Source organism: Mesitornis unicolor, unplaced genomic scaffold (assembly GCF_000695765.1).
Source record: "Mesitornis unicolor isolate BGI_N332 unplaced genomic scaffold, ASM69576v1 scaffold9013, whole genome shotgun sequence".
NCBI lineage: Eukaryota > Metazoa > Chordata > Aves > Mesitornithiformes > Mesitornithidae > Mesitornis > Mesitornis unicolor.
In genome coordinates, this window is record NW_010173941.1 from 13,901 (window position 1) to 41,336 (window position 27,436).

General features: G+C 36.8%; 1 protein-coding gene across 1 annotated transcript in view; it reads right to left on the minus strand.

The window, feature by feature from the left end:
* Positions 1-5,075: 5,075 nt before the first annotated feature.
* Positions 5,076-27,436, minus strand: part of MDFIC (MyoD family inhibitor domain containing) — a 43,390-nt gene continuing 21,029 nt past the window's right edge. The window contains exons 3-4 of the mRNA XM_010180875.1: positions 15,817-16,092; positions 5,076-5,337 (exon numbers count right to left, since the gene is read on the minus strand). Of these exons, the coding sequence (XP_010179177.1) occupies positions 5,090-5,337; positions 15,817-16,092 (524 nt within the window). The 3' untranslated portion in view covers positions 5,076-5,089. The remainder of the gene's footprint in view (positions 5,338-15,816; positions 16,093-27,436) is intronic.

The following is a 27,436-nucleotide window of genomic DNA, read 5'->3' on the forward strand; positions in this document are numbered from 1 at the left end:
CAAACTCAACATCTGCCTGTTTTGCAGAAAGGTAATTCAGAGAAATTTCTCTTTCCAATTGTAGTAGAAATATCATATCAGAGGCTTCAAAGGAAAAGAAGGGCCATCCTTTTATGTCACTAGCACCAAATCACTGGTAAATAGCATAAGCAAGTGTTTATGAGGAGGCTGAATTTTGTACAAGCAGTCAACTTCATATTCAAGTGAACAAGTATATCATGGAAGTGGGTGCAGGGTATTATTTGTATTGAACTTCTTCCAATATCCTGATGCTAAAATTGATTTAAGGTCTCCCTGCTCTCTTTGGAAGCCATAAGAACTGGCAGAAGGGTTGGAAAGGAGATAAAAACCTAAGATTAATGCCTGCAGGATTCTAGAGCTTCTACTGTCACCATCAACACTACCTGAAGTCCTCCAACACATGGTGTACACACTCACATATAGACAGAAAGAGGGACAGAGAGAAGATACCAGGGAGATTTTTCTCTAATCTTTAACTTAGTTTAGGGGCCAAGAGTAAGATTTCAGATATATGATTCATTCTATGATATTTTCCTTTCAGAAAGTTACAAGACTGCTGACAGAAGGAGCTTCGCTGTGGAAATACATCAGTACAATTGTCATTGCTCTCCAAGAACACACATCAAATATTGCACATATTGCATTTATTTTAAAAATCACGTGAACAGCTCAGAAAAGCTTCTCATTTAGAACATTATAAAAACAATGTTTCATCAAACTCAACAAACAGTTCTTAACATGAGTACTATGGCTGAAATAAGAGTCATTATTCAACCCAAAAGCTCCCAAATGTTCCTGATCCTTCTTTATAGAAGCCACTTCTTCTAGAAAAAATCTGTATTGTGGATACTGGCTAGAACACCTACTGTAAGTCTCAAATAGTGCTATTAGTCTGTGCATTGATTAGTTATCATTTATTATTTTAGCACATAGTCTCAATTGCAAGACTTTATGGTACATGCTCAAGCACATTTCCTGTCAGTTTTAACCTCTTACTTCTGCAACATCCAGAGGAGGCACATTAGAATTTTTTAGATGTTCCAAGGGCCCACATATACAGAGACATGGTAGAATGTTCAATAAATGTAAAACATACATAGAAAAATTAGTGAAAAATACTGTAGACATGCAGTTTCTGCAGTTTTAAAGTAGCATAAGCATCTTCACGCTCAGCTTAAGCCAACATGAAAAAACTCCTTTGCTTAAATCACAGCTGAAACAGTCTATCTGTGTTTAAGTGACTTCAAAAAGACAACTTACTTCAAAATAGTGGTACTGTGTGTAAGCCTTTGTTTCATAGGCCACATAGGTAATTAGACCTCAGTGTCTACTGCAACACTGTGAACTGTCTTGTTCAGCTAGTTTTTAGTAAATTGAAGACTGCTGCTGCAGATGCATTAAAATAATTTTCATTTTGATCAAATGTAACATTTCTTGGAATTTCACTTTTTTAACATAATTTCAATAAGGAATTAGTTTGTCCTCTTAAGGACGAGCTTTTTTACTGTTGGAGATGCATGCTAGTACCACTTCTAGCACCTAAGATGGTTTAGCTACACCTGTAAGACAACTCACACACAGTGGCTCACCCTCTGTGCAAATCATCCAAAGGCCAAAGCCTTCAGGAAGTGCTGTAACAGAAAAAAAATCACAAATAAGACATGAAATTTTCATTCAGAAGAGCAACAGGGCAAGACCAGAAGAAGAAGAAATCCCAAAGTTTCAAAATAAAGATCTTTATTTCAAAATAGTGTTTGAGAATAGCACATCCAGTTGATATAAAATACAAATAGAAAGTTACCATTTGTTCAAATGGGTCAGTTTGTAGAACTATATATTGAAACATTGTACAGGTTTACAACAACTATTATAAAATAGACAGTTAAGTTCTGATGTTTCAATTTTATCTAAACTATATTTTCACATTTGACTCCTCCTAATTCTGCTTGTTTTAATTACACAAGGTGCTTACAAGACTGCCTATAGAGTGAAAATTACAAAACAGAATTTAAGAACATAAATATAGAAAGGAATTCCTTAAACTACATGATAATATTCTCTGCTACAAAGATACATTTTACAAAAGTGCTAATATCTCTATGACAAACAGTAGCAGATTACATCTAAATGTCAAACAAATCACACAATTTTTTATTTTTCAATTGTCTGTAATACTTTGATACTTCCAGTCACTATGAAGGCTAATAAACACTATTTTCCCTTCCTAGTATTTCACAAATGAAGTGGGAAAAGAAATAATATATCTGCATATGTGTGTGGTGCATGTGTGTTAGGTTGATACACATATATGCATGACCAGAGTTATTGTAAGTATTATTTGCATTTTAACAGTACTGGAAATAAATGCTTAATAGTAAACACATTTTCCAGATTTTCAAAATTTCAATAAATCAGAAAAAACCTCTGAGTTCCTATAAGCAGAAACAAGTATTTGTGCTGACCAAAATGTATGGATAAAACTTGTACACAGAAAAAGGACTCCATAGACTGGTAGTTTTTAATTAAACTGCATCATCCTGTAGTAAAAGTAATTTTTACTAACATCCAGTATTCACTAAAAGCTTGATATGCAAATGTGCAGCTTTCTCTGGAAAACTGGAACTGCTCTGGCAGGGCACAGACATCAAGGCTGGACAGGAGACTGGAAGTTCTCTTCCCCATCCCCAAAAGCACAATCAGACAAGAAACAGCCATAATTTACCTCCCCGTGACCAGGACACAAGGAAAAACAGTTCATGGTGCCGCCTAGCCCCAGAAAGCATGTCCTGACCACCACGGTGTCAACCATAGGCCTACAGTGGGCGAAGCACTGTCTAGACTTTTTCCAAGGTGCATCAAGTCCCAGTGCACACTGTGATGCCCCCAATTTCCCCAGAGGCATTATGCCTTACAAAGGCAAAATGCCTCCAGGCACTGCCACTCAACCAAGGCACCTCTTCCCCCTTCCCAATGTGGTTCAGACTTTTAGGAGTCATAATTGAGCCCCATGGGCCTGATTCTGAGCTCAGGGAATTTATCAATTTAACTATATGATTCCTTATTAGCTTGCCTATTACCATAATATCTTTGTGCTCTCTAGCTGGAGCTAAACCAATGGAAAATTCTGACATTAATGGAAATGCACTTAGTTTATGCAACACAGATCTGAATCTGGCCCAATATACGAAAAAAACCCCCAAACAAACATTGTAAGAATCGATTCTTGTAATAACTACCAAAAATAGAGATAAGAAACCCTCTGAGTAAATCTGCATTGCATCAGAATACCCCACAATATTGCAGATGTTAAGGCAAAACATTTGCACCTCTCAGCTTCCTAGTATAGTTGAGGATTCGGCTATGTTACTTTCAGTGATAACTTGCAGTAGTAGGCACTACTAGTTAGTGTTCACAGGGAGAAGCTTTCATTAATATCAGACCATTTGTTGACTTAGCTTCACACTCCTGTGATCTTTAGCTTGTCACATCTGCATAGACTGAATTCACTACAGCGGAAAGAGACTTTTGTGGTCAATTCACTCAACAGAAATATGCTAGTGGGTATTGATGACTCTGTAACAAGGCCTAAATTTATGAGATCCAACAATCTACAAATAGGAAATCTGGAGTGTAGGTAGGAAAGTTTAAGAATGCAATATCAAGATGTGTAGTTGGTCTACACAGAAAAGTTAGCAAGCTACAGATATGGAAGGGAGAAACTAGCAGATGGTAAAGAAAATGGGTTCCATTATTCCCTAAATCTGAGAATGCCATAAACCTCTTTATGTGTTGGACCAAATTAATGTCACAATTGAAATGACAAAGAGAGTTATTTCCCACAAAATCTTCATGGTATAATAGGGAAAAAAGTTGTCCACTGGATCCTAACTGTATTTTTAAAACACTTTAAATTGCAATCCTTTCATTTTTAAAGGATATCATACATTTTTAAAATGTGCTATTTTAACCTTAAAATGTATCTGAGAACAAACATTTTTGCATTAACATTTTGCATTCAATGACAGAATTCCTCAATCAAGTCAGTTTTAATTTGGTCTTTATGTCCTGTTTGAATTCTGCCATCCTCTGTTGATCTTTTTCACACAATGAAGAAAAAAATACTAAGTTAACATGATACTGGCTGTAAAACCACAAGCACTGACAGGGTCAATAATGTACAGGTTTAGATTCTTGAGTTAACTTCTGATAATTTCCCTTTTATAGCCAAATTTTGAAGATTTGTTAGTCTATTAGTTAGTCTGTTAGTCTATGGATATATTTCATGACTATACAGATTTTCAAAGTCTCTTTCAAAAAGGAAGCATTTCAAGTAGTTTTAGTATTGAAGTAAAATGTAAGTTCTCTATTCTGTCTTGATTGATAAAAATGAAATCTTCGTACTCTAGTCCATGGCAAAACTTACATTGACTTTAGTTTGTCAGATCTTCCTGTAGTATCATTCCTGACAATGTAAAACACCAGAAATCCTACTGAAACCAATGAGATATTAAGAAAAAAAATACTGCCAATGTGATCACTGTAGCAAAACCAACAGTAGTTCCCTGGTGCTGACTTGAATTAAGTTTAAAATAATAATGCAAAGTTGCTTGCAACCCAAAGACATTGAAATAAAGACATTTTGCTTTCCAGAATGTCTGTAAAGGCATGTTATGCATGGAGGCACTCAGGCATTTAAACATTAAAGCAGGTAAAGGCAAACACTTTGCCCTGTTGTCTCTCCTCCAACCAAAACGTATCATTCAGTTCAAATGGCACTTTTGCCCTCGCACAGCCTGAGGTATCAGGCCTATAATTCAGTTTCAATAAAGCCTTCCATTTGCAAAGCCAAAAGGAACCTGGAATGTAGCTTGAGTTTCACATACAAAACTATACAAGTTGTGTTAGAATACAGATCTGAGGATCGCTTTTAAAAAAAATAATCTTATATAGGGAATTAGCAGTGCAACACCAGTTAGTTGTGTGAAAATCCTACTTTGTCTTTCTTCAAATATATTTAAAGAACAGCTCTCCAGTTTTATAGAGAATAAAATAAAAAGAGATAAATATTTCAGGATGGGAAGCAGATCCCACAGCATTCCATGCAGATCTCCAAGCAATCTGAAGATTCACAACACGCGTCCATTATGCCACAGTCCATATCACAGGGGCAGTTACAGTCATCCCCCATCTCATCCCCACAGCAGCAGCAGCAGGCCTCCGACGTGCAGATGCCACAGGATGCTTGTCCCAGAACAATGTTACAGAGGGTGAGAAATTCACAGAACAAGCAAGCCAGGATACAGTGAACACAGCAATCTTCGTATGTACCAGTTCAGTAGCATGTCATGTATGAACAAACAAAACAAACAAAAAAAAAAAAGAAAGAAAAAGCCCAAATCATTAATATGTTATTCTAAATCCAGATATATCACAATGTCAATTAAGTAGCTGAAAGACAATGATTCAGAATAATTTAACCCCACAAAGAACATGTTTCCCATCTTCAAGGTTATTTTTGCAGCCTAACTTGTGCCCAATTAAATACTGGTTTTGGTGCAAATTTCCTTACCCCACCTCACTTCATTCAAATCCCAAGCACTAAACATCTGCTTAGATCCATTTTTCTAGTCATTTATTATGTAAAATATCTGTATCCAATATCTTCAGTCATAATTTCTTTCAGCAGACCAACAAGTGATTAAAAAAAAAATTAAAGCAGCTTATGAAGGAAACAAAAACTATTTCCAGCCTCTCCCAGTCCATCTTGCCCTTCTGAACTTGCTTTTTTGGCTTAATACTTATGAAGAAAATAAGGGAGTTGCCATATCATTTTTGCTTTCTTTACTGTTTTATGCACACTTTAAACCCAGCATAACAGCACGCTACACATATTTCTGTACTTTCAACACTATATAAAATATTCAGTCAAAAAAAAGATTTTTCTATTGCTTTTCTATACAAATCTCTTGGCAATGCTTTTAATATACTACTTTAATCTTCAATAGACTTCGTAACTACACCTGAGCACCAATATTCATCTCTCTTAAGTACTGCTAAATTACATGAGGTAATTGAGGAGGTATCCCTGTCAACAAAAAATGTGGCACCCAAAGAGTATATATAGAGAATAGCTTCACACAATTGATACATCCATGAGACATGACAGGCAAAGAGGAAGGTTAAAACTAAACATACACCAGTGAAAAGGAGACTGCAGGATATATTCAGTTGTTTTCATTCTTTCCCCCATAGTAAGCACATAACATATATAATGCGTATATAATTTCTAAGAGGCAGTGAACACTCAGTCCAGAAAGAAAATTAAAACTTAAAAATACAAGAAATATTCAGGCCACAAAATATTGTTCTTTCCTAGCCTCAGCTTTCACTCTTCTTTTTAATGCTTGTAAGCATGAAACTCCTTTAGCCACAGACAGCTGAAGATTGGGAAAATGTTCTGGGGTACCATCTCATCCTTTCCCTGTCCCTACAATCTGTCACATGCATCTGCTATGAGAGGCTGGTTTGAAAGACAGGATATTGGGCACTTGGTCTCACTAAGTACAGCCCTTACATTCTTACAGTTTCCAGGTTGGAAACTGTCCCAAGAAGTAAGGTAACTCCCTGAGCTCTCAGCCCAATCTAAACATCACACTGGGGACAGATTTGTTCTACTTACTGCGCTATTTAGATCCAAACTTAGCTTGGGAATACCTGTACTGCAATTTGGTCACAGTCATAATACACATAAGGAACACTTATGCCCAAAAGAAAAAATGGAAATATCAGGAAAAGCAAGAAGGAAAAAAAATAATCTCAAAAACTCCCTACTTGTGTGCAGGAAGCAAAACTGAGGGGAAACCAAAAGTAAGATTGAGCTGTTTTTAAAGAACGTTGTTGCTTGTATTAAATGACTGCTTTTGCCAAAGAAATACTGTCACTAAATAAATGACCTTCATAGAAAACCCAGAAGATATGTGAAATAAAGCTGGGGAGTATCAGCTCACTGAAGAGGACCAAAGCCAGACCAATAGTGATTAATTAGCTGGTTGTCATGGAGATGGTGTTAAATTTGTTCAGGTACAATCTCCTTTTAGATTTTCTTTTAATATGAAGGAAAAAGATAAAGAAGCCAAGAGCTGTGTTTAAGAAGTGTTCATATTTGAGAAACTGAGGTTTTTATTATTTTGCATCTTTAAAATACAGCTGAAAGTAGCTAATACCACAACAAAATTTGTTCTACAAATGTATACAAAACACAATAATAAAACTTTATGTGTATCCACATTGAAAGTAAGATGCTCAAACAAATCTTGCCTGCTTCATGCAGGGATATGTAAAATTGCAGGGAGAGAAATAAACACTCACAGAAATTAATATACATGTTTATCGATGGCAAGAGATAGAGTTCACAGGCTAAACAAAAGAGACTGCACTCGGAAAGCACTTTCTGGAAACACAAAAAAACTTCTCCCTCCCAGTCCAAAGAAACACTAAGTCAGTACTTACAAGGAGAGGCTGTGTTGATTTAAATAAAGGTATTTCAAAGGTAAAAGCTATCAAAAATGGTCCAAGACAGAGAAAGAAATTGTGGCCATTATTGCTGCAATGGAAACTTGGTGAAAGGTCTTTCTTTTCATCTCCTCTTTACTGATTAAAACACTAAAAGGTTTTATTTACCTACTGCTTAATTTTATTTTCTTCTGCCTGGACTGCAAAACTCATTTTCTATTCGGAAAACCTTTCTATAACAATTTCACTTAACCTACACTAGCACTTAATATAAAGTAGAGATACCCTTTACTGCTCTCTTCATTCTTTCAATGACTCATCTGTACAACGAACATAAACTTTGATCCACATTTCAAGGACAAACCTGAAATAATCATGCTTTTATATTCTTCATGTTATTGACTTTTAATAGCTACCCAGGTAGTAATTATTTAACACATGACAAAGCATGCTGTTACCTAGTCCTATCTAACCTGCTGAATTCAGAATCATGACTCTAAATGTGTGTAATACATTTCGTTAAAATAAATGGGTGGAAGAATAATTTCTTCCATGTATGACTCCTAGTTCTTATCTACGGATGTGATTACAAGGAAAAGACACAGTCACCGTGGTTTTTTGTAGTGATAACAAACCTACATGCTACACAAAACTCACACATCCTTCTCCCATACCCATACTCCTACCTGACAGTTCCATAAAAAAAAATTATACAGCTAAAAACCACTTCCTTTGGGGTTGCAGTGTATCACGATCAGTGGAATCCAAAGAAGATCCTACGTAAAGTTCACTCCAAAAGAGATGACCTCAGGTTTTCCATTTCCATGTTGGAGACCACTAAAATATATTTCACTGCTTGCACAAGACTCCCTAATAATTCTTTCCTGCTTCCAAGACCAAAGAGACTATTTTAAATTACAGATTATTTTAAATTTCAAAACTATTTTAACATGTAAAGAATAAAGACTATACTTAACTTCTGCTCTTTGACCTTACCACATCAAAATCCCAATAGTTTTTGCAGATGAGTGAGTAGCAGAACACTGTTTCCATTTGGAACTAAACTTAATTTATATATTTGAGAAGAATTTTTTTGGGGAGGGAATAATTCTATTATCTTAATGTCTGACATGTTTTCTGGAAACACTGAATATATTTTAGTATTTCCTTATAAAGAAATAATATGGCAATATTGGTTATGATACTGTATTACTGTAAAAGAGACTAGCTTAAAATTATCTATTTCTTTACTTTTTTTTTGCTGCTCTTTAAGAATTAGAGTTTTTTCATTTTTCCTTTCCTATTAGATATACTAATGAAATTAAGAATTAGGGGTATGCCCCTATCAAGGACCAAATTCCATCTGCCTTGGTGTTCATGATGCAACACTGTTGATAGCAGTTGACTCCCAAGTTTCTTGGGGTTTAAGTTTTCACTAAATATTTTCACAGAGAAAGAAATTAGTTTATGTCTCATTACATAAGCCCACCATTAATGAAGATAAGCTTTTCCTTAAGACTTCCACACTACACCTCACCAGTCTCAAATTTCCATTGCTTTACAATTCTTCTATTACACTTTTATCTTATTAATGGAGAAATGCTGCACGACAGATCAGTATTATACAAAAATGAGGATGTGGGGTGTCAAACACTGCACAGAAGTATACTTTATACAAAAAACCCCCCAAAACAGTACAACTCCTTTAAATCCTTTATCAAATGCATTTTATTTCATCAAAGCACAGTATCACATTTGTTGACACAAACATAGCTCCCAAAAGCTATGCTGAATCGCATAAATTACAATAGACTTAGTTTGTAGGCAGCGATAGTATATTTCATTAGACCAACTCACAGTTGAGGAAAAAAGATGAGCTTTCAGACACTCAAGCTTATCTTCAATTATCCTTTCATTTTGCCTGTGATGAAAGGTAGACCTGAAGTTAAAAAGGTCATCCCATGCAGCTTTTTAAAAACCAATGTAAGTAAAGCTGTTTCCTTAGTCCTTTGGCACACCCCCAAAAGTTACAGATCTGTTAGGAAACTTCATCAAAACTTAAACAATATCAAGGTAAACAGAAACCCAACCAACTCATTCAATTTTTTGCTGCTTATATCATACAAACACATCCAGCTACTTTGTGCTGATTTAACCAGAGTGTATACAGTACCTGTAACATCTACTTTAATGGGGTTATAAATGTTACCACAGACAATAACCAGACAAGAAATAGCCTAAAATCCCTTAAAACTCTTTACACACTGTTATTCAAAGCCCAGAGGGCTCTACTTTATACCTTATCCCAGCTGTAACAGCTATGCTCATTTAAGGAAAAGAAACAATATCAACAATAAAACAACTTTAATTTTTGTCCATGTCTTTAAACATCTGCAAGTGTACACCACTTTTTACTTCTAAATTCTTTGCATACAGATACTATCCTGACATCCAATTCCTTTAAATTACTGAATTGAATTTTATTTCAATTTCCCTTTTATCACCTCCTCTGCATTTCTATGAAAAGATGCACCTCTACTTAAGAAATGGAGTTTTAAGAGAACTATCGACCATCAAAACTGTACAAGGGATGCAGCAGTTAAACTGAAAAACGTACAGAGAAACACAGGCGTAGGCTGATCTGTGCTGCTTTTGTAATGCCTGACACTAACCTGTCACACACTGACCCAATCAGCTTTCATACTAAGCAGGCAGGTCACATATGAGAAAAGGTTTTCATGTCTGCAATAGTAAATAAGCTCACTTACAGGTTGGTGACCTTGGTCTGCTTCTTACTAACTATTTTCACTGAGTTCAGACAACTCAAAACAAATCTCCAGGCGCTCTGCTGTCTCACAGTGAGAATCAAAAAGGGCAAAACCGCAATCAAAGTGGCAGCTGAGGTCCTCAGCGGGGGTTTACTCTGGGCCCCCGCGGAGCCCTGAACAGAAGCCCCAGCAGGTGCTACAGGCATCCTGCCGGCCGGCAGGGGTGAACAGGCGGTGCTGACGGTGGAGACAGCCCATGGCCAGAGCAGCACAGCCAGCCAACGAGAAACCACTCCGCACAAGTTTCTTAATGGTGTGCACTGCACAGAGCAGGGGCATAAACTTAACAAGCCATCACACCAGCAGAAAGAACAGCCTGAACTGTACCATGGAGTATCGTTATCCCCGGATAACAGAGCTACATTTATTTAGATGGGGGAAAATAGAGCTGTGAATCATAATACATTTCATATTTTTCAGAATTTTAAAATAGGAAATGATTATCTCTATTGATCAAGATTAAAATTTGCCTGAACAGGCAAATTACACTGCAAAACATATGGAAACTTTCACCAAAGCTTACAGTCTGAACTCTTGATGCAGACATAACCTCAGGAGTCAAATGATCCAGTTCAAACACAGATCTACTAAGAAATATGCCAATTTACAATACCTAAGGCTTCCTTAGAACATGAAGCTTTCATTGCCATTGCTCATCTCTGCAAATAGTGATACTAGTTAGATGCTAGCTGGACCATGACCTCACAAAATGGATGCTGTAGAAAGATCTTTTTTTGTTACAGGCCCTCTTTTCTACTCATTCCTGTTAGACAATGCATGTATCACCTCCCAAGACTTCTCTGCAAATAAAAATATAAACCATGCCTAAACCACATCACTCTTCAAACTGCCTTTTCAAAAATCACAGGTTTTACCATATGATAACATGATTTGCCCATTGGCTGACTGACAACTGCATTCTGAAACCATCTTGTCAAAGAAAAAAACAACTGTTTAGCGCTTCATGCTTAGACCCAAATCCACTTTTAATCAATTTCTAAAATATAACAATGGAAATTTTGGCCCAGGTAGCAAGATTTGCAGGATACGAAGTTAATAGCTGATTAAATGAAACTATATGATGCATTTCAGAAGTGTATGTATGTTTAAAAAAAAATTAAAAAAAAAAGTCAGAGAGGTGGCCAGTACTATTTCTGCATTGTTAGACTATTCAAGGTGTAATGCACACTCATACCAAATTTCAGTAAATAATACCAATCCAATGACAGAACAGTATATATAAGAAAACTTACTGTTGCTTTTATGGCAATTAAGAGCAAAATCATATGCCCAAAAGGAAAGTAAAGTTGACTGAATACTATTTTTCAGTTTATACAAAGTTATATAAACCAAAGTAAGATGCGCCTACTTCAAACAGAGGTCTGCTACCCTGCTAACTACTCAGTCCTTTACACATGTATGCACCCAGTGGTTCTTAAGACCCTGGCTTAACTCAAAGGGTATTTGGTGGACTTGCTTTGTCTTCAGTTAAGCCACCAATATCACTTTGAATACTCTAATAAATTAACACAGTCAGCAGTGTGAGTTAAATAGTGCCCACCAACTCCAGGCTTGGATTCAACATCTAGAACAGATGAAGTTGCATTATACTAAAAAAAAAAAAGAGGAAAAAAAAGTCTCATTCAAATGCACCCTGAAATGTTAAACTTCAAACATTTCTTTTTTTTTTTTTAAAACCCACATTGGGTGAGATAGTTCACTGCATCTCTAAACTCAGTAGCACAAGATACACAGCCAAGAAGGTTGAGGAAGGTTGCTTCAGGCTTTGCTTCTCAAAAAGCATGAAAGGTAACTTAAATTTGGCAGCAAGCCTACATTGCATAACCTTCCCCAGAGCCTTACCCCTACTTTGTAGCCTTTCTTATCTACTTCACTCCTGCATCTAACCTTACCACACTTCATAAGATCTATCTTGAAATAAAATCATTGGAAAGAAGATGCCTTCTCCTTCTAGTGCCTCTTTGGTTTAGAAAGCCTGGGAAGGAATGAAGTGAAGATCTCACCGTACATACAGGACACAGGCTCACGATCTGCTCACCATAGTTGAACAGGCTACCATTTCCAAATGAATACAGCAATCAAGCTTTTGAATATGTGAAGTACCACCCTAAACTCAAATTATCACAAGTTACTGAACTTGTGGGAACTACCCTGCCAAACATAGTAACTTGTGAGGTCACAGAAATTTGATCAGAAGTGAGTGCTGCATTTCAAAACGGAATTAAATCTTGCATTTCCTCTTTCCATCATTAACTTTTTGTAAATACTTTGATTAAAAAAATGCATCATATCAAGCTTCATAGAACCACAGATTCATAGAATCTGGAAGATGCAGTATCCTGGGTATAATAACATTGTACTTCATTTATTCTTTCTGGTTGGAAAAGAACTTTAAGATCATCAAGTCCAATTGCTAATCTAGCACTGCCAAGTCCACCACTAAACCATGTTCCTAAGTGCCACCTGGGCAGCCTGTTCAAATGCCTGACAACCCTTTCGGTGAAAAATTTTTTCCTAATATACAATCTAAACCTCCCCTGCCACAACTTGATACCATTTCCTCTTGTTCCATCACTTGTTACTTGGGAGAAGAGACCAACGCCCACCTCGCTAGAACCTCCTTTCAGGGAGTTGTGGAGGGATAAGGTCTCCCCTCAGCCTCCTTTTTCTTCAGACTAAACAACTCCAAGTCTCTCAGCCACTCCTCTTCAGACTTGTGCTCCAGACCCTTCACCAGCTTTGTTGCCCTTCTCTGGAAATGCTCGAGCACCTCAATGTCTTTCTTGCAGTGAGGGGCCCAAAACTGAACACAGTATTTGAGGGGATGTCTCAACAGTGCCAAGTACAGGGGGACAATCATTTCCCTAATCCTGCCGGCCACATTATTTCTGATACAAGCATAATCTTCTGCATGGAAACTTGGTTTGGTTTTTACAAAATAATTAGCACTTACTTCATTTTGCCCCTTTTGCCCTCTTCATTAAATTCCTCTTCTGACCCTCCCACTGCTCAGTTCCTTCTTCCAACTCTCCACATGTCATTATTACTTACCTTCCGCTATTCTGATACACATATGTCTGTATTCAGTTACCCTTCTTCTTTATTTCCTAACATCTAGATTTACTGTTCAGCTGTCTCATTGCTGCCTCCTTTAGAACCCCTCTCCTCTTCAAGTTGCTTTGGACAGGTACCACTGCTTCCAAAACCAGCAGCTAGACTGCTTCCTTTTTACTCATTTACGATTGCTTTTTCAGGTTTCCCTGCACATAACAGGTGCAAGAGGATGACAATGCTCTTTGCTAGTGGTCTACCAATCACAGTTTTGGAAGAACTGTGACCACCTCTGACATAAACAATTTAAAATATTATTAAAATTTCTTTGAATAAAAAAGTATTTTATTCCCAATATGCACTGAAAGCCATCCAGACCCTTTGAAAAAGCTTTAGAACTGAAACAGCATTTAAAAACAGTTTATTATGAGAGACACTCCTACTATTTCATAATTCCTTTGGTGTTTTTTGTAGTGCAAGTTAGGGAGCTGAGTAAGATTTCTTCAGGGACAATATGGATTAATAATAGATGCAGAGGAAAAGCAGAGCTGGTGAGTGCACTCACACCCTCCTAAGCTTCACTGGATGTGAAGGTGTTTCTAAACAGCATATTCTGGAATGCTGACATGACTCCATAGGCTACAGGCTCATGTAAAAAAACAATTTTAAAGCTTCTATACTACTGCTACCAAAATGTCTGTCACTTTTTAAGCACTTCCAGGGCAACTTCAATTCCGAAAGCTCACAAGATGAGATCTACAGCGCAAGTGGAGTTTGCAGCTTGAAAAATTAATAAAAGAGTTGTTAACTATGCTGGGGGGATTTTGGTGGGGTTGGGTACTGGAGTCTTTATAGCATGCATTAGGGCTGTCCAGTTTGGAGACCAACAGGAGCAGTACCTACCTTCTTCATGGGAAGATGCAGTATCCTGGGTATAATAACACTGGACTTCATTTATCTTTCTAGTACATAGTGAAGCCTGTAGTACACAATGCAGCATGCTGCATTTGCTAACCTCTTAAATAAGTATAATCCCAGATACACTCCTGTGCAGGATGGATTTGGGAAGCCTGCATGTTTCTTGATACTACCCTGCTTCAAGCACTACCAGATTTTTTCTTCTGTTAATAGATAAGATGTTCTAGAGCAAAGTAACTAGCAGACCTGGACTTATATTGCATTACAAATAGGTGTGGTGCTCCAGAAATATTCTCACATTGCTTTTTAAGAAGAAACAAGAAGAATGTAGCTTTTGGGAGATAGAAAAAGTGGAAAATATTTTCTCATTTCTATAGCCTAAACTCAGCTTGATGGCCAGAATTTTCACTTTTCTTCCTTCTGAGCACACACTGTATTTCTTCTCCCTGGCCACTTTGTTTCACTTGATATTACTACACAGATTCACTCAGTAGGGTTGACTGAAGTAGCTGAAGTCAAGAGAAGTCACTCCACTGACATCAGGAGGCTTCATTCAGGCCACTACGTGCAGTCTTTCTGATCCCTCTTCCTTTCATCTTGGCTGAGAATCCTCCCCATTTCACTGAACAGTGCCGTTTCCTATTTCTCTAAGGATCTCTGTCTGTACCCACCCCCACAGAGTTTTTCTAACCAGTCACATCTACACCTGCCTCAAACCAATAAAATTTATAAAGCCTCTGCACCCTCCTTGTAACGTGCAGAAGCAAAACTCATTGAGTATATTAGTGCTAATTGGGAGGCACTGGATTGAGAAGACCCTTGGGAACTTTGGGACCATTAGCATATTTGCAAGCAGTGAAAACACACATACAGAGCTAAGACGTAAAGGAAATTATTTACTTTTTCTTATTTAAGAAGCACATAGTGAGTAGAAGGCTTTTTCATGCAAATTATTTACAGCCAAAATATAGCATAAGGCACATTAAACACTGAGGCACAGGTCCAAATTTTATTCCCTAGGGTTCAGATGTCATGGCTAGTCATAATATCTGCTAAAAGAACATTTTTCAAAAGCAAACTCTGTCTACATGAAGCCTGCTACTACTGGATTTAAGTATTTACCACGCTTTGAACTAGTGCTTTAACACTTTTTTCTGGTGTATATGTGATGAAGTTAAGAGTTTCTAGCAGTTCAGGATACTAACTAGAGTGACTAAAACATTATCAGACTGTATTGGCCAAATGTTTGAAAGCAAGAAATCTCCCATTGCTTCAATTTTCTTCAAATACTTAATATTTTCCTTTGGGGAAGTAACTTGTGTTTTATCATAATGATTTCTATTTGCTTCTGGAGCATGAGTCATGCTCTTCAATTATTTTCAGTTGATTGTGTAATTATCAGTGAGAATGGGGTTTGGCTAGTCTTTATTCAGTTTGGGTTTTTTTAAGAAGAATTTCTGCTTACCTTCAGGTGAAGTACCTGGCTTTTGAGAAAATGCAGAGCTTATTTTACTCTTCTTGCTGCTGTTGCTGTTGACAGACAAAGTGGACTGAATTTTTCTGTGCATTTTTTCTGAAACAGGAGCCGAAAGTTTTCTGTTGTCTGCAGGCAGGTGCTTGACCCCATTGTGAATTCCACTTCCATTACTCAGACCCACATGGCCATTTTGGATTTTGCCACTTTCTTCCTCACCCCTTTCCAGTGCTGAAGCATTTGGCGGAGGCAAACGTTGAGGTTGTGCTAAAAATGAAAGGGCACATTTAAATTGTAAATGATAACTAAACACTTTAGGCTAGACTGGGAACACACCTGTACTGTATTAGCATGTAATATATAGTATGTATCATATAGTATATATTATTTAGCAGTGGATAGGTTATGGTTGGACTCAATCATCTTAAAGGTCTTTTCCAACAAAATGATTCTGTGATTCTATAAAGGAGCATATTTTTATTAACATGGAAAGTACATTGTCTATGTATTTAAAGTCTCTATCTTATATTTAATGTAAAGCTTTGAAATAAAAAAGGTGGTTTCCAATTAAAGATTCCTATTTAGAAAAAAGAATGCAGACTTCATTCAAAAACTAATTAAATTATACACATAGTAACACAACAAGATTTCATAATTAAAAAAGCATCAGTTTAATCACCTCTTCTAATTAAAACACAACTGTATCATGCTTGGACATAGAGAGGTTTTCAGACAGTCCAGTCTTCAACTATTTGTAAATCTAATGTCAAGAAAAAAAGCCCAGATTCTACTGAACACTCAACTGTAGAGATATTAGACAATGTCAGCAGTAAACAAAAGCAGTGCTTCAGTTCATTCTCTTTTCAGATGATTCACATCCATTTTCAGATGAGTTCACAGTATGGCTTCATACATAGATTACACTGCGTCCAAGATAACAACACATATAGATAATTATAGTTAGCTGCTTCTAAAAGAAACATCTCCACTGATCGCTTTGGCTACAAGCAACCAAACTTTTGGACAGATGCTACCAGGACACACAGACCAGCATGGTCTCTAAAAAAGACTCTCAGTTCTGAATTTGCCTAAAAAACCCTCAATGCTTCCCTTTTATCCAGGATACCAATACCATTCTCAGATTGCTTCCTCCAACTATCATAAACTTGTCCAGATTAAACTTCAGATAAATCTTGAAGTTTAAGTCCTGGTCATGTTCACAGACAAAAAGAGATACTTTCCATAATAGCTGAAATATGAACTGGTTCATTTTTCTCACTATTTGATTTTTTTAGTCACAGCAACTAAGATTTTCGGAAGACGCCCTAGACTGCCCACATCTCTCTAGGTCAGAGTAATCCTGATTGAACGTATTTTACAAAAGTGATAATTTTGTGTTGCAGAAAAGGAGGGGGGGGGGGCTGGGGGAAACATTTATGCTTTAGCGTCTCCAAAGATGCTGCAGGGAAGACAAAGATCATTCCCTTCCATTACCAGCAGTAACCGCTCACGAACCTGCAAGCAGGAGCACACCACTATCTGACACCTCAACAACCAACTGCTTGCCAAAAAGTTTTCGATGGCAATGCAGAAACTGCTCCTCCTTTCAATTTTGCATTAGTGCTTGCAAACCTATGAACAGAAGCATAAACAAGACACTTTCTGCACTCTGGAATTCCATTTGTAGCATATAATCTGCTAACATTTCCAGACTATCATAAAAGCCTCAAAACAAGTTTTTAGGGACTTTCATCTTACATGAAACAGGATTCTTTAAAAGTATACTACCAAGAACACTTTGTCTAGAACATATTTCCATGTATGTGCAAAATAAATTTTGATAAAGATCTAATCAAATCCTTCCATTTCAAAATAGTCAATGTAGACCTAACTACAGTCAAAAAAACTTCAGCAACAAGAAGAATAAACATTTTTACTCTCTAAAGTTCAGTGTGCATATCCATTGCTTCTCATAGCTTTATTTTCATTATCCCACTCAAATGTAAATTGTATTATTAAGAACAGTGTTTTTTACATTCCATGTAACAACGTTTCCTCACAGTGCGTTGTTGTCTATGATTCCCAACTGTGAAGTGGTGCAGTTGCACCCAGAACCTAGAATTACCAGAGAGGGGTTAACCTTCGTCAATAAATAGAAGCAACAGACTATACTAAAAATTCTGTATGTCTGGACGCGCAGGTTTCTAAAATTGACAGTTATGACCTTTTCCAAGCCAGCTAAATTGGTGGCGGCAGCTTACAATTGTTTGTATACTTTTTGGCACTTTGATACAATACAGTAACTTAATAAATTATCCAAAATTCCACTTTCAAAATTAGGTGTGTTTTTTTCAAACTGTGGGTGTCTGGGAAGTGCTGGGGAATCTAAACAGTCATTTGTGGTTGCTTTTATTATTATTATTTTACTAAGGTTTTTGTTTGAGGAGTGGGTGGCTTTTTTTTTTTTTTTTAAATAATCCTGTTCCCAAAGTACTCTTACTTCAGTCTTTCAGCATTAACATACAACTTTTTAGCTGACTGGCTTTACAGTATTCACATGTGATACGCAGGTCAAATCAAAATGGAATAAAACCCCAAATGGATTAGTTATCTCAATTTAAATTTATTTTAACTTTATTGATAATTTTGCACCAGGGAGACTCGAATCTTATGGTTAAAACACACTTGAAACCAATTAGGAACCATATGACCGCATTCTGGCATAAAGAACAAAAGCAACTGACAGTTCCAAGATTAAGCCACAACCACTCAGTTTAAAACAGAAATATTTTTACCTTATTTTTAAAGGTTGTGTATATCTTAAAAAAAAAAGTGTAATATGGGGAACGACACAATGCTTCTTAAAACACAGTGATACCCAGGGACTCTCACTCTCTCTTTAATGATCCACTGCTCTCATTCAGCTGTCTTTCTTTTTTCAAATCTTTACATATGTGACAGCTCTCAAAAGTAGACCATAGACCATCTGGCATTTTCAGAGGTGTAACTTGTGCAAATTCAGCTCTACTGGGAACACAATGCTATCTTCTGCCTGCGTTATAAAAGATACAATAGAATGTAGAACTTATGAGTTGTTTTGAATTATTCATTTTTTGCCTGTATATTCAAGAAATTTTACAAACTCTGCATTTTGTACTACATAATCACATGCGTTAAAGGTACAAAGAAACTTTTTGACACCTCTTTTCTACAGAAAGATGGCATTTTGTTTGATATGTGAACATTCAGCGCCTGTTATATCATTCTAAACAGGCCGTGTGCTGCTACAAAAGATCCCATTTTACACTCTATGTATGAGCAAAAATTTTATTCTTGATATTCAGTAACTAATGCAATACACATCAAAATTTCAAATATGAGTTGGATGAACATTCAGCATCTTCAAATCAGGATGGCATTGGTCACTTACTATATGCTAAAGATTTAAAAAAAAAAATCATTCCTCACACAACATAGAAATATTGTCATTTCAAACATCCAAAATGAATAGTTTCAAATGTCCTAAGAAATACTGTGCTTTCTAGGTTAATATGTTTTTAATCTTTAGCAAAACCAGTAGATTTAAGTCAATATTTTATACAGTGCTAACAGTAGTGGATTTTCAATAAGAATGATAAATATTGGATTAATGATTCAATAGACTGAATCTTTTTTCATAGAAAACTAGCAGATAATGTAACTAGTAATAACTATACATGAATCTGCTGCCTGTGGAAAAGCAATAAAAAGGCAATATATTGCTATAGCATATAATCTATTAGCGTGTTTCACTGCTTCCTTGTCATTGGTTCCCTTGCAAAGTGGGCCTTAATACAATAACTTCTGCTGTTATTTAACTGACTTTACATAATAATTTAATTGTGAGGTTACTATCTGGTGAATAAATATTCGAGTACTAAACATTTACGATGGTTTTGATGGTTTTGGAGTAACTATACACATTCTCCTTCAGACTGTAAAATCCTTAGCACAGTTAAAATGAATACACACACACACACAAACACACACACACACACACATATGCACACTGACAATACATTGCTTACACCTTACAAAATACTAGCTTTTCTTACGTGAAAAATCCTGATGCTTGCATTTAATAGAAAAATGTATGTAAACACAGGGAAACTCTCAACCAAAAGAGGACAGTCTAAGCTGTCATTAGGGATTTTAGACAAAACACAAAAACAAACATACATGGAGTAGAGACTCCTTGGTGTCAAAGTGAATCAAAAGAAAACATCAGGAGGGAGAAGAGAACTGAGACACCTTATTAGTAGCCTAATCACAACAAAAGCAATTCCAAGGCAGCTGATACAGATGCCCATGGTGTCTCCTAGGCTGGCCACTTTCCAGTTTACAGCCTGGGTCATCTGACTGCATACCCAGAGAGGTAAGAATGCTGTTTTTCTTCATTTATGACACAATAGTTCATGACATCAGATCAGGCCACAGACACAATATTTTTGCAGATGGACTAGGGAGGAATAAAAATGCAGGACTCCTGGGTGTAAAAAAATACAACCTTTGGCATTTTCAAATATCGAGAAAATACAAAGTATCATTTCGGTTCAAAATATCCTGGACACTTGTCTGCTTCCCAAAACAGTTGCAACCACAGTAAGAGGATGAGCCCTTTTTAGGAAGTACAGAGGTCCTGATGGGTCTATTAATGCTGAAAGCCAAGATCTACATGCTAATTTGAGCCTGCTAAATTGCTTGATCTCAGTGGTACAGGTTCCTACTCCCTCTGCATGAACCACATGGAAGACACCACATGCAAAGGAGGTAAGAATCAGGCCTTTGGTTTTTGTCCGTATTTCTTCATAACACAGACCTAAGCTTGAGGGGAAAAAATAAAGGAGATGATGGAAAGTCATGGATTGCACAGTAAAACCAGGAGCTGCCTGGATTCTAGACTAAATTTAAGGTGATTCCAAGTTGCTTCTGGAAAAGACATAAAATCCTGAGATATAAAAGGAAACATTTCAATCTGACTAGCAAAAAATCTTACCTTTTCAAAAATATTACAAATTGTATGCATTCATTCATTCAATAAGCATAAAATTTCAGTGAAGCTGGGAGAACTCAACCATCTCACTCTCTCTCTCTCTCACCCCACTTTTCTATCTAAAATCCTGACTAGTCTCTACATGGATCTTCAAACATCAATAGTTTTTCTCTGCCTAGCTATCCAGAATATTAACATTCAGATTACAAGATGTACCTCTGAGTCAACTTGTGAAGTGGCTTTTGTCAGCAATTATTTTTGAATATTTTCCAGGACATAAATAGCATATACTGCAGCTTCCATATCACAGAAGGCATACATTAACTAAATAACAAGGTACCATCAAGGTACAATCTATCTTTTAAAATCAATTTTTTACACTGAATTTTTTATACCATGCTGACTTTACAAGGAAAACAAAGTACCAACTAACAGCATCAACCACGTTTTCAGAATTGCTTCTTGTAAGACATGAGGGTATCTTCAAAATGAATACAATATATTATTATGAAACAGGATGTCCTTTGTAATGAAAATACTGTAGTAAAATTGCTGGTACAAGTTTTGCAGAACCCATACTGAGAACACTTTGTTAAAATACATCTGCGAACACATCCAGGGAACACCACGTATAACAGAAATGGGGCTGGCAGGGGACAAAGGGATAAGACATTTTATCTCGTCAGCTCTCAGCTGGTGAAGGGCTGAGGAGAATCACAAATGCGTGCGTTAGTGTGTGTTTATGGGTTGAGAAGGCGACATAAGTGCATGAGAAGGTGCCAAGATTACTCTTAAATCTGTGTGAAGACCCCTGCAGTGCCTTCCTTTGGAAGCACTGCAGGACCTTATGCACCGTTTGAAGGGTTGCAGGAATTGTATAAAGATGTCTTTGACGTACCCAGAAAGATGCAGTTACCACAGGGAAGCATGAAAAGGGCTGGTAGCCAGAGGTTTACAAAGTTGATAGGCATGCCATTGGAAATGTGGAGTGAATTTCTCTATTTACAAATTCCCTCTCCTGAAGTGATTTTGCAAAATGAAGAAATGCCTGCTGATTTTTTCTAATGATAGCAACAGCAAATTTTTAGTAATTGCTGAACTCAGTAAATCCTTAACACGTTTTTAATTACACATCTTTTAATAATATATCAAAATCGAAATATCCTTTTGTCTTCTAATTACCATTAGATTATCAGTAAATTCTCCTTCTTTATCATACAGAAATCTTGCCATCATTAACTGCATTTTGTGGGACTGAAAATACTGACACCTATGATAGACTTTGAAGACCATTTGGAAATTCTTGCTAGATCACAATATAGCTGATATTATATAAATAATAAATATGATTCACATAATGCAATGATTATTAAGCCACATCTACTTAAAGTGGAAAATAGTTCTTACTGTAGCACACAGTTTTCCTTTCCTTGAGAACAAGCAGCAGTAGCTCACCACGAAAAACCCAAGAGAAAAGCCAAACACCAACCAGGACATTGTAGGTAACCGGCACCCAGACACCTGGGAAATAAATGTCTCTACAAAGTTGTGTTCAAAAATGGGAAATTTTACAGCAAGTTTTTCACTTGCAACATTTATCTATCCCTTTTCTCCTCATACATTCTGCCAAAAGCCTGGAAAAGAACTGTAGTGTAATTCCTCTTACGTTTCATAGCATTACAACTACTTAGATCAGTGGCAATCATTGCACAGATGTGTGCAAGGACAGGTTCACTTATGGTCACTATTCTAACATTTCATGATGTTTTAAACATTAATTAATTACTTCTGAAGGTGATTTTTTATTATTTCACGTGAAATGCCTAGTTATTTCTACCTATGTTTTCTACATATGTAACTTACTAAGATGTACTGATTTTTGTTGCTGTTAAATCTTTCTTTATAATGCATGATAGCTAGTAGAAATAGGCTATGAGAAGAAAATAATACAAAAATTGAAAATCAGAGGATTAGGCTTTTTGTTAATTTCTAAAGTACTGAAAGTGATCTATTTCTGAAATACAAATAATCAGTAATTTAATAAATGAGAACACAGTGTCCCAAACGATAAAGGACACAAAGGGGTGCAAACCCAATACAATCCCATCTCACTGGGAAACAGAATGCTTTGCTTCTGGAGCTCTAATTTTAAAAGGAAGGTTAATTAGCCACTGGATGCAAAAAAGTAATCCAAGCTGTTGGCATGACAATTATAGCAGTTACACAATTAGTACCTATTACAACATATGGTTATACTACTGCGCAAAGACCCACTGGTGTCCCATGAAACTTAAGACATTAAGTCAAATATTTGGAACAGTTTTGATGCCCCTCACCCTTGTGTGTTACTTGTTCCCAAATCAAATAATGAACATGAAAGAGAAGCTGCAAACAACAGGATATCGCTTGCTGGGTATTGCCTCATAAGCGGCACAGCAGGATGTACCAGACAGGAGAGATAACCTCAATGTCATTAACAGCCGTAACCTGGGCAAGTGCACAAACAGGTCCTCTTGGCTCCAGCATCTCCTGCTCCCTTCCTTCAAACCCAAGTGACCGCTGACATACTAGACACTGTTTTGCTGCAGGAAAGAACGTGGGATAGTGAGGCAAATAGCTTCTCAGCCTAGCCCATCCACCATTCGCCTTCGAGTGAGAAAATATCCAAAGGTCAGGCTTATTCTCCACTGACAACATACACTGAGTTTTCAGATGACGAGATTACAGTGTTCAGTTAAATTCACACCAAAAAAGTGGCTGCACATGAAGGCAAATGCCCTTAATGTTCACGACCCCCTTGATTTCTAGTCTTCCACTCACATAAGTGACAGAATTTCAGAAAACTCCCAGAAAGTGCTCCACCTCAAGTATGAATCTGACTCCCTGCTCTCAGTACTTTGTCTTTTGTCATCTCTATAATTCTAAGCTATACTTAATGCTACCACTAACAAAACTAACAAGAGGCAGAAATAAAAAATAAGAGTAAAAATAGAATGACAGCAACAAAGAGAGGGTAATGCAAAAAAGCTAGCAGGAAAGCACAGAATATAAGTACAAAAAAGTAATACATACATTGGTAACTGAATTTCTGATCCCTTTGCTGCACTTACTTTCTCTCTGCTATTCTCCCTCACAACCTAGAGCTGATGCTAAGTTTGGCATTGGCTGATATCAAGCACCAGAAAACCAAAGAAAGAAAGGGAGAAAGCATAGCTGCAAGGAAAATGGAACAGGAGAAGCAAATGGGCAGTAACCACAAGGAACAGGCTAAAACTTGAGATTTTACATTATTAAAACAATAGTAGGGCAAAAAAAAATCAAAAGAAAAAAGAGCACATAGCAACCACCCAGAAGATGACAGCACTGGAGGGGAAGGAGACAGAAAGGAAAAAAATACATAGTGAGCTGAGCCACTTCAGTCTGTGAGGGCAGAAAAGAGTAGGGAAGAAGAAACAAAAATATTCACAAGTAGAATCCCACTAGAGCTGAAGTATTTGCTACATATATACAAGTAAGAAAAGAAGTAAAAAATAAATCACTAGCTGATAAGCAATGGACTAAAATGAAGATAAACACATCGTACTTATACAGCGATCTAGCACTGAAGCAATAGTTCCCCTTCTGCTCAAGGTCAAAGAGGCTTCTGGGGCCCAGGCCAAAAATCAGCCACAATCAGCAATAGCGGCATGATGGAAAATGGAAGTTCTGTGTCAGAAAGCAGGGTGAGGACCTGAGGTCCACAACAATAACTCTTAATGACCCAGCCTGTCGTTACTGCAGACTAGATAGTTAATAGAGTAATTGTCAGTAGGAGAAAAGAGATGTGGAAACATAGTAAGCAGTGCAGCAACTCTCCATCTACTTCCTGATCCTGAAAGTGCAAAGTGCAAGGAGAAAGAGAAGCAACATGTATCTCCACGGACAACATTAAACACACTGAGAAGGGTTAGTCTCTGGTACGGATGTCCTTCAGCTACAAGAGCTCCCTCAAGGCCAGCAGAGCCTACAAGATGGGCACAAATCCACCTGGCTGCTACGCCCATGGGCTGGATGAGTGGGTCTTCACCACCCCAAAGCACTCAAGGGACCCCAGGTCACAAAAGGATTTTGAGTCATACACAGAAAGTCCAGGCAGAGCTACCATAACCGAATGTGGCTCTTGGGCTGCTTTACGCTGCCAGCTCAGGATCAGGATGACCCAGAAATGAGAGCTCTTTTTCCTTTTTTAAACTGACTGTTTCGGTGTGCCTTGGAGAGATATGGCACAATCTCACACACAATTTTTTTTGTGCACAAATCAGATCCTTGAGAATACGCCTTGAAAAGTCCTCTTTTCAGAGTCCTTGAAAAACGTAATTCTCTTTTCCCCTTCACTAGAGTCAAAACTGCAAGCAACCACGGACTAAAGGCTGCATTGCTGCATCAGAGCTCACTGCCCTTTTCCTTCCCCACCCTGCAGGCAGTTTAACTTTGTTTTACACTAAAGCAGTAGTTTTGTATGCAGAAGGCAAAGACAATGTTATATTTCAGAATGTAAAAATATGTCAACTAAAAGATCTGTATGTTCCATTCAAAGTTGAATGTGCTTAACACATAATCATTGTCACTAATACTAAGCACAAAGGAAAATGTTTTTACTTACTTATCTATTTTAATTACTTTGTATTCTACCAAAATTACCTAGGAAGTCCTCTTTCTGACTCAGCTGGACAAACTCACCCATCTTGGCCAAGCTTTCATGCACAACCTCCATTACATGAATTTAATATAATTAAAAAATTTAAAAAAAAAGCTAAATGAGTTTTTGCCAGCTGCTCATGCACACATCCCTTAGAGCAATGCAAAAGTCAGATTGCTGATGGTGCCTGGTAAAGACCGAACTTCCTGTAAAAACGATGCACTTCAGTTTCCTGAGAGGAAGCAAAGCATAAGCTGCTCAAACAATTCACAAGTAAGCTCTGATATCTGAGCCATGCAGTTACAAATCTATCTTGCTAGAAAAACACAGTGTCACATCAGTGACCAACTGCTACAAACATAAAAATTCAGAGAAGAAACTACATCAGTGCAAAGGAGAAAGTACCATAGTATCTGAAGAAACAGGTAAATTGTCTTAACAGGATGAAATTACCTGTAAAACTTTTTTCTTTCATCCCACAACTGACCTAAAATTCTGATTCTCCATTTCATTCATAAAACAAGATATAAATCTCTACCAAATTATTGTGTCCAAATGATTTCAATATAGTAGAGGCCAGTAGCACCTGCAAGTCCTTATACTGCAGAACTGGCTGAATAGCAACAGAATACTGGTTTTTATCTCTAACATACAGAAAGAGAATATTCTTATTTCAACATACTTAAAAGCATTCAAAATTACATATGGAGTCATTTTTATTATCTATTAAAATATGAAAAATACTTCTTTCAACTTACAAAACGACATTATTTTGCCCACTGAAGTTTATTTAGTTCACCTTTTGTTTAAAAATGCTTTTAAGTAGCATTTAAATTTGGACAAGGTCTCTGCTTTGAATCAGTCTTTCTTGCCATAAGAATCCTTTTTCTGAAAACCGTTTTTTTGGTCTTATTGAGAAGACATACTCCTCTTAATTTGCAGGATAAAAGAAAATCCTACTGTTCACTAATCACAATTAAGTTTTTATATGGAGTGCAGATACAGCAGTGAAATCTGTGCTATGTCAATGTTATTCACAATAGTGAAATTAGCATACATTTTTACATTTAAAAACATTTTGTTTCAAGGTTTTGCAAATAAGCTGAAGGATTTCACAGAAAAGAGCATTTTAAGTGAAAGCATTAGAATTTACAGTTACTTTTTTTTTTAACCTTTTATAATTCAAGTCTTAAAATGTCACAGCTGAGGCAACCTCCTCTAACCCAAAAAGATCCAAAGTACAGCTGCAAGTCTTGTCTCACAGCAAAAACAGCAACTCCATCTCACGCAAACAACCTCCCTTCACTGCTTGCACAAGGCTTCAGCCCCACAAAAGCACTGGTGTCCTCACCAGCACCAGCAGCAAGACGAGGCTGAAGTGAATAGGCCTTTAGACTGAAGGATTTCAAAAACATTTCCAGTCATCCTCTAAGTGCAACCTTCCTGACACTGCTTATTGATATGTAACAGAGAAAGAAGGGGGGAAATGGGAAAAAGGACTGTATAAACAAACAAACAACAAAAAGAAGGAAAGGGAGGACTAGAGAAAATTATGCAAACAGAAAAGAGAAAAATAGCTCATAGACGGTAAGTACAATGGCAATAAGTCATACTTTTCTTTTTTACTTTACAAAATAAATATGGGAGAGAGGATGCAGAAATTCTTTTAAGAATGGGAACAAACCTTCAGCACTCTTCCAACTTGGACTCCACCAAGATAGCGACCACTTCTCTTTCTACCCTATCACCAATCCATATCTTCTTCTTTCTTCCAGAATTACCATAATTTCTAAAGGACTTTTTTTTAAATTATCAAAACTTTGAAGTAATACACAAATGGTCAAAACCAAACGGTGATTTATTTAAAGTCAAGATTGAGTTTTTTTATTAAATTGTAGGGA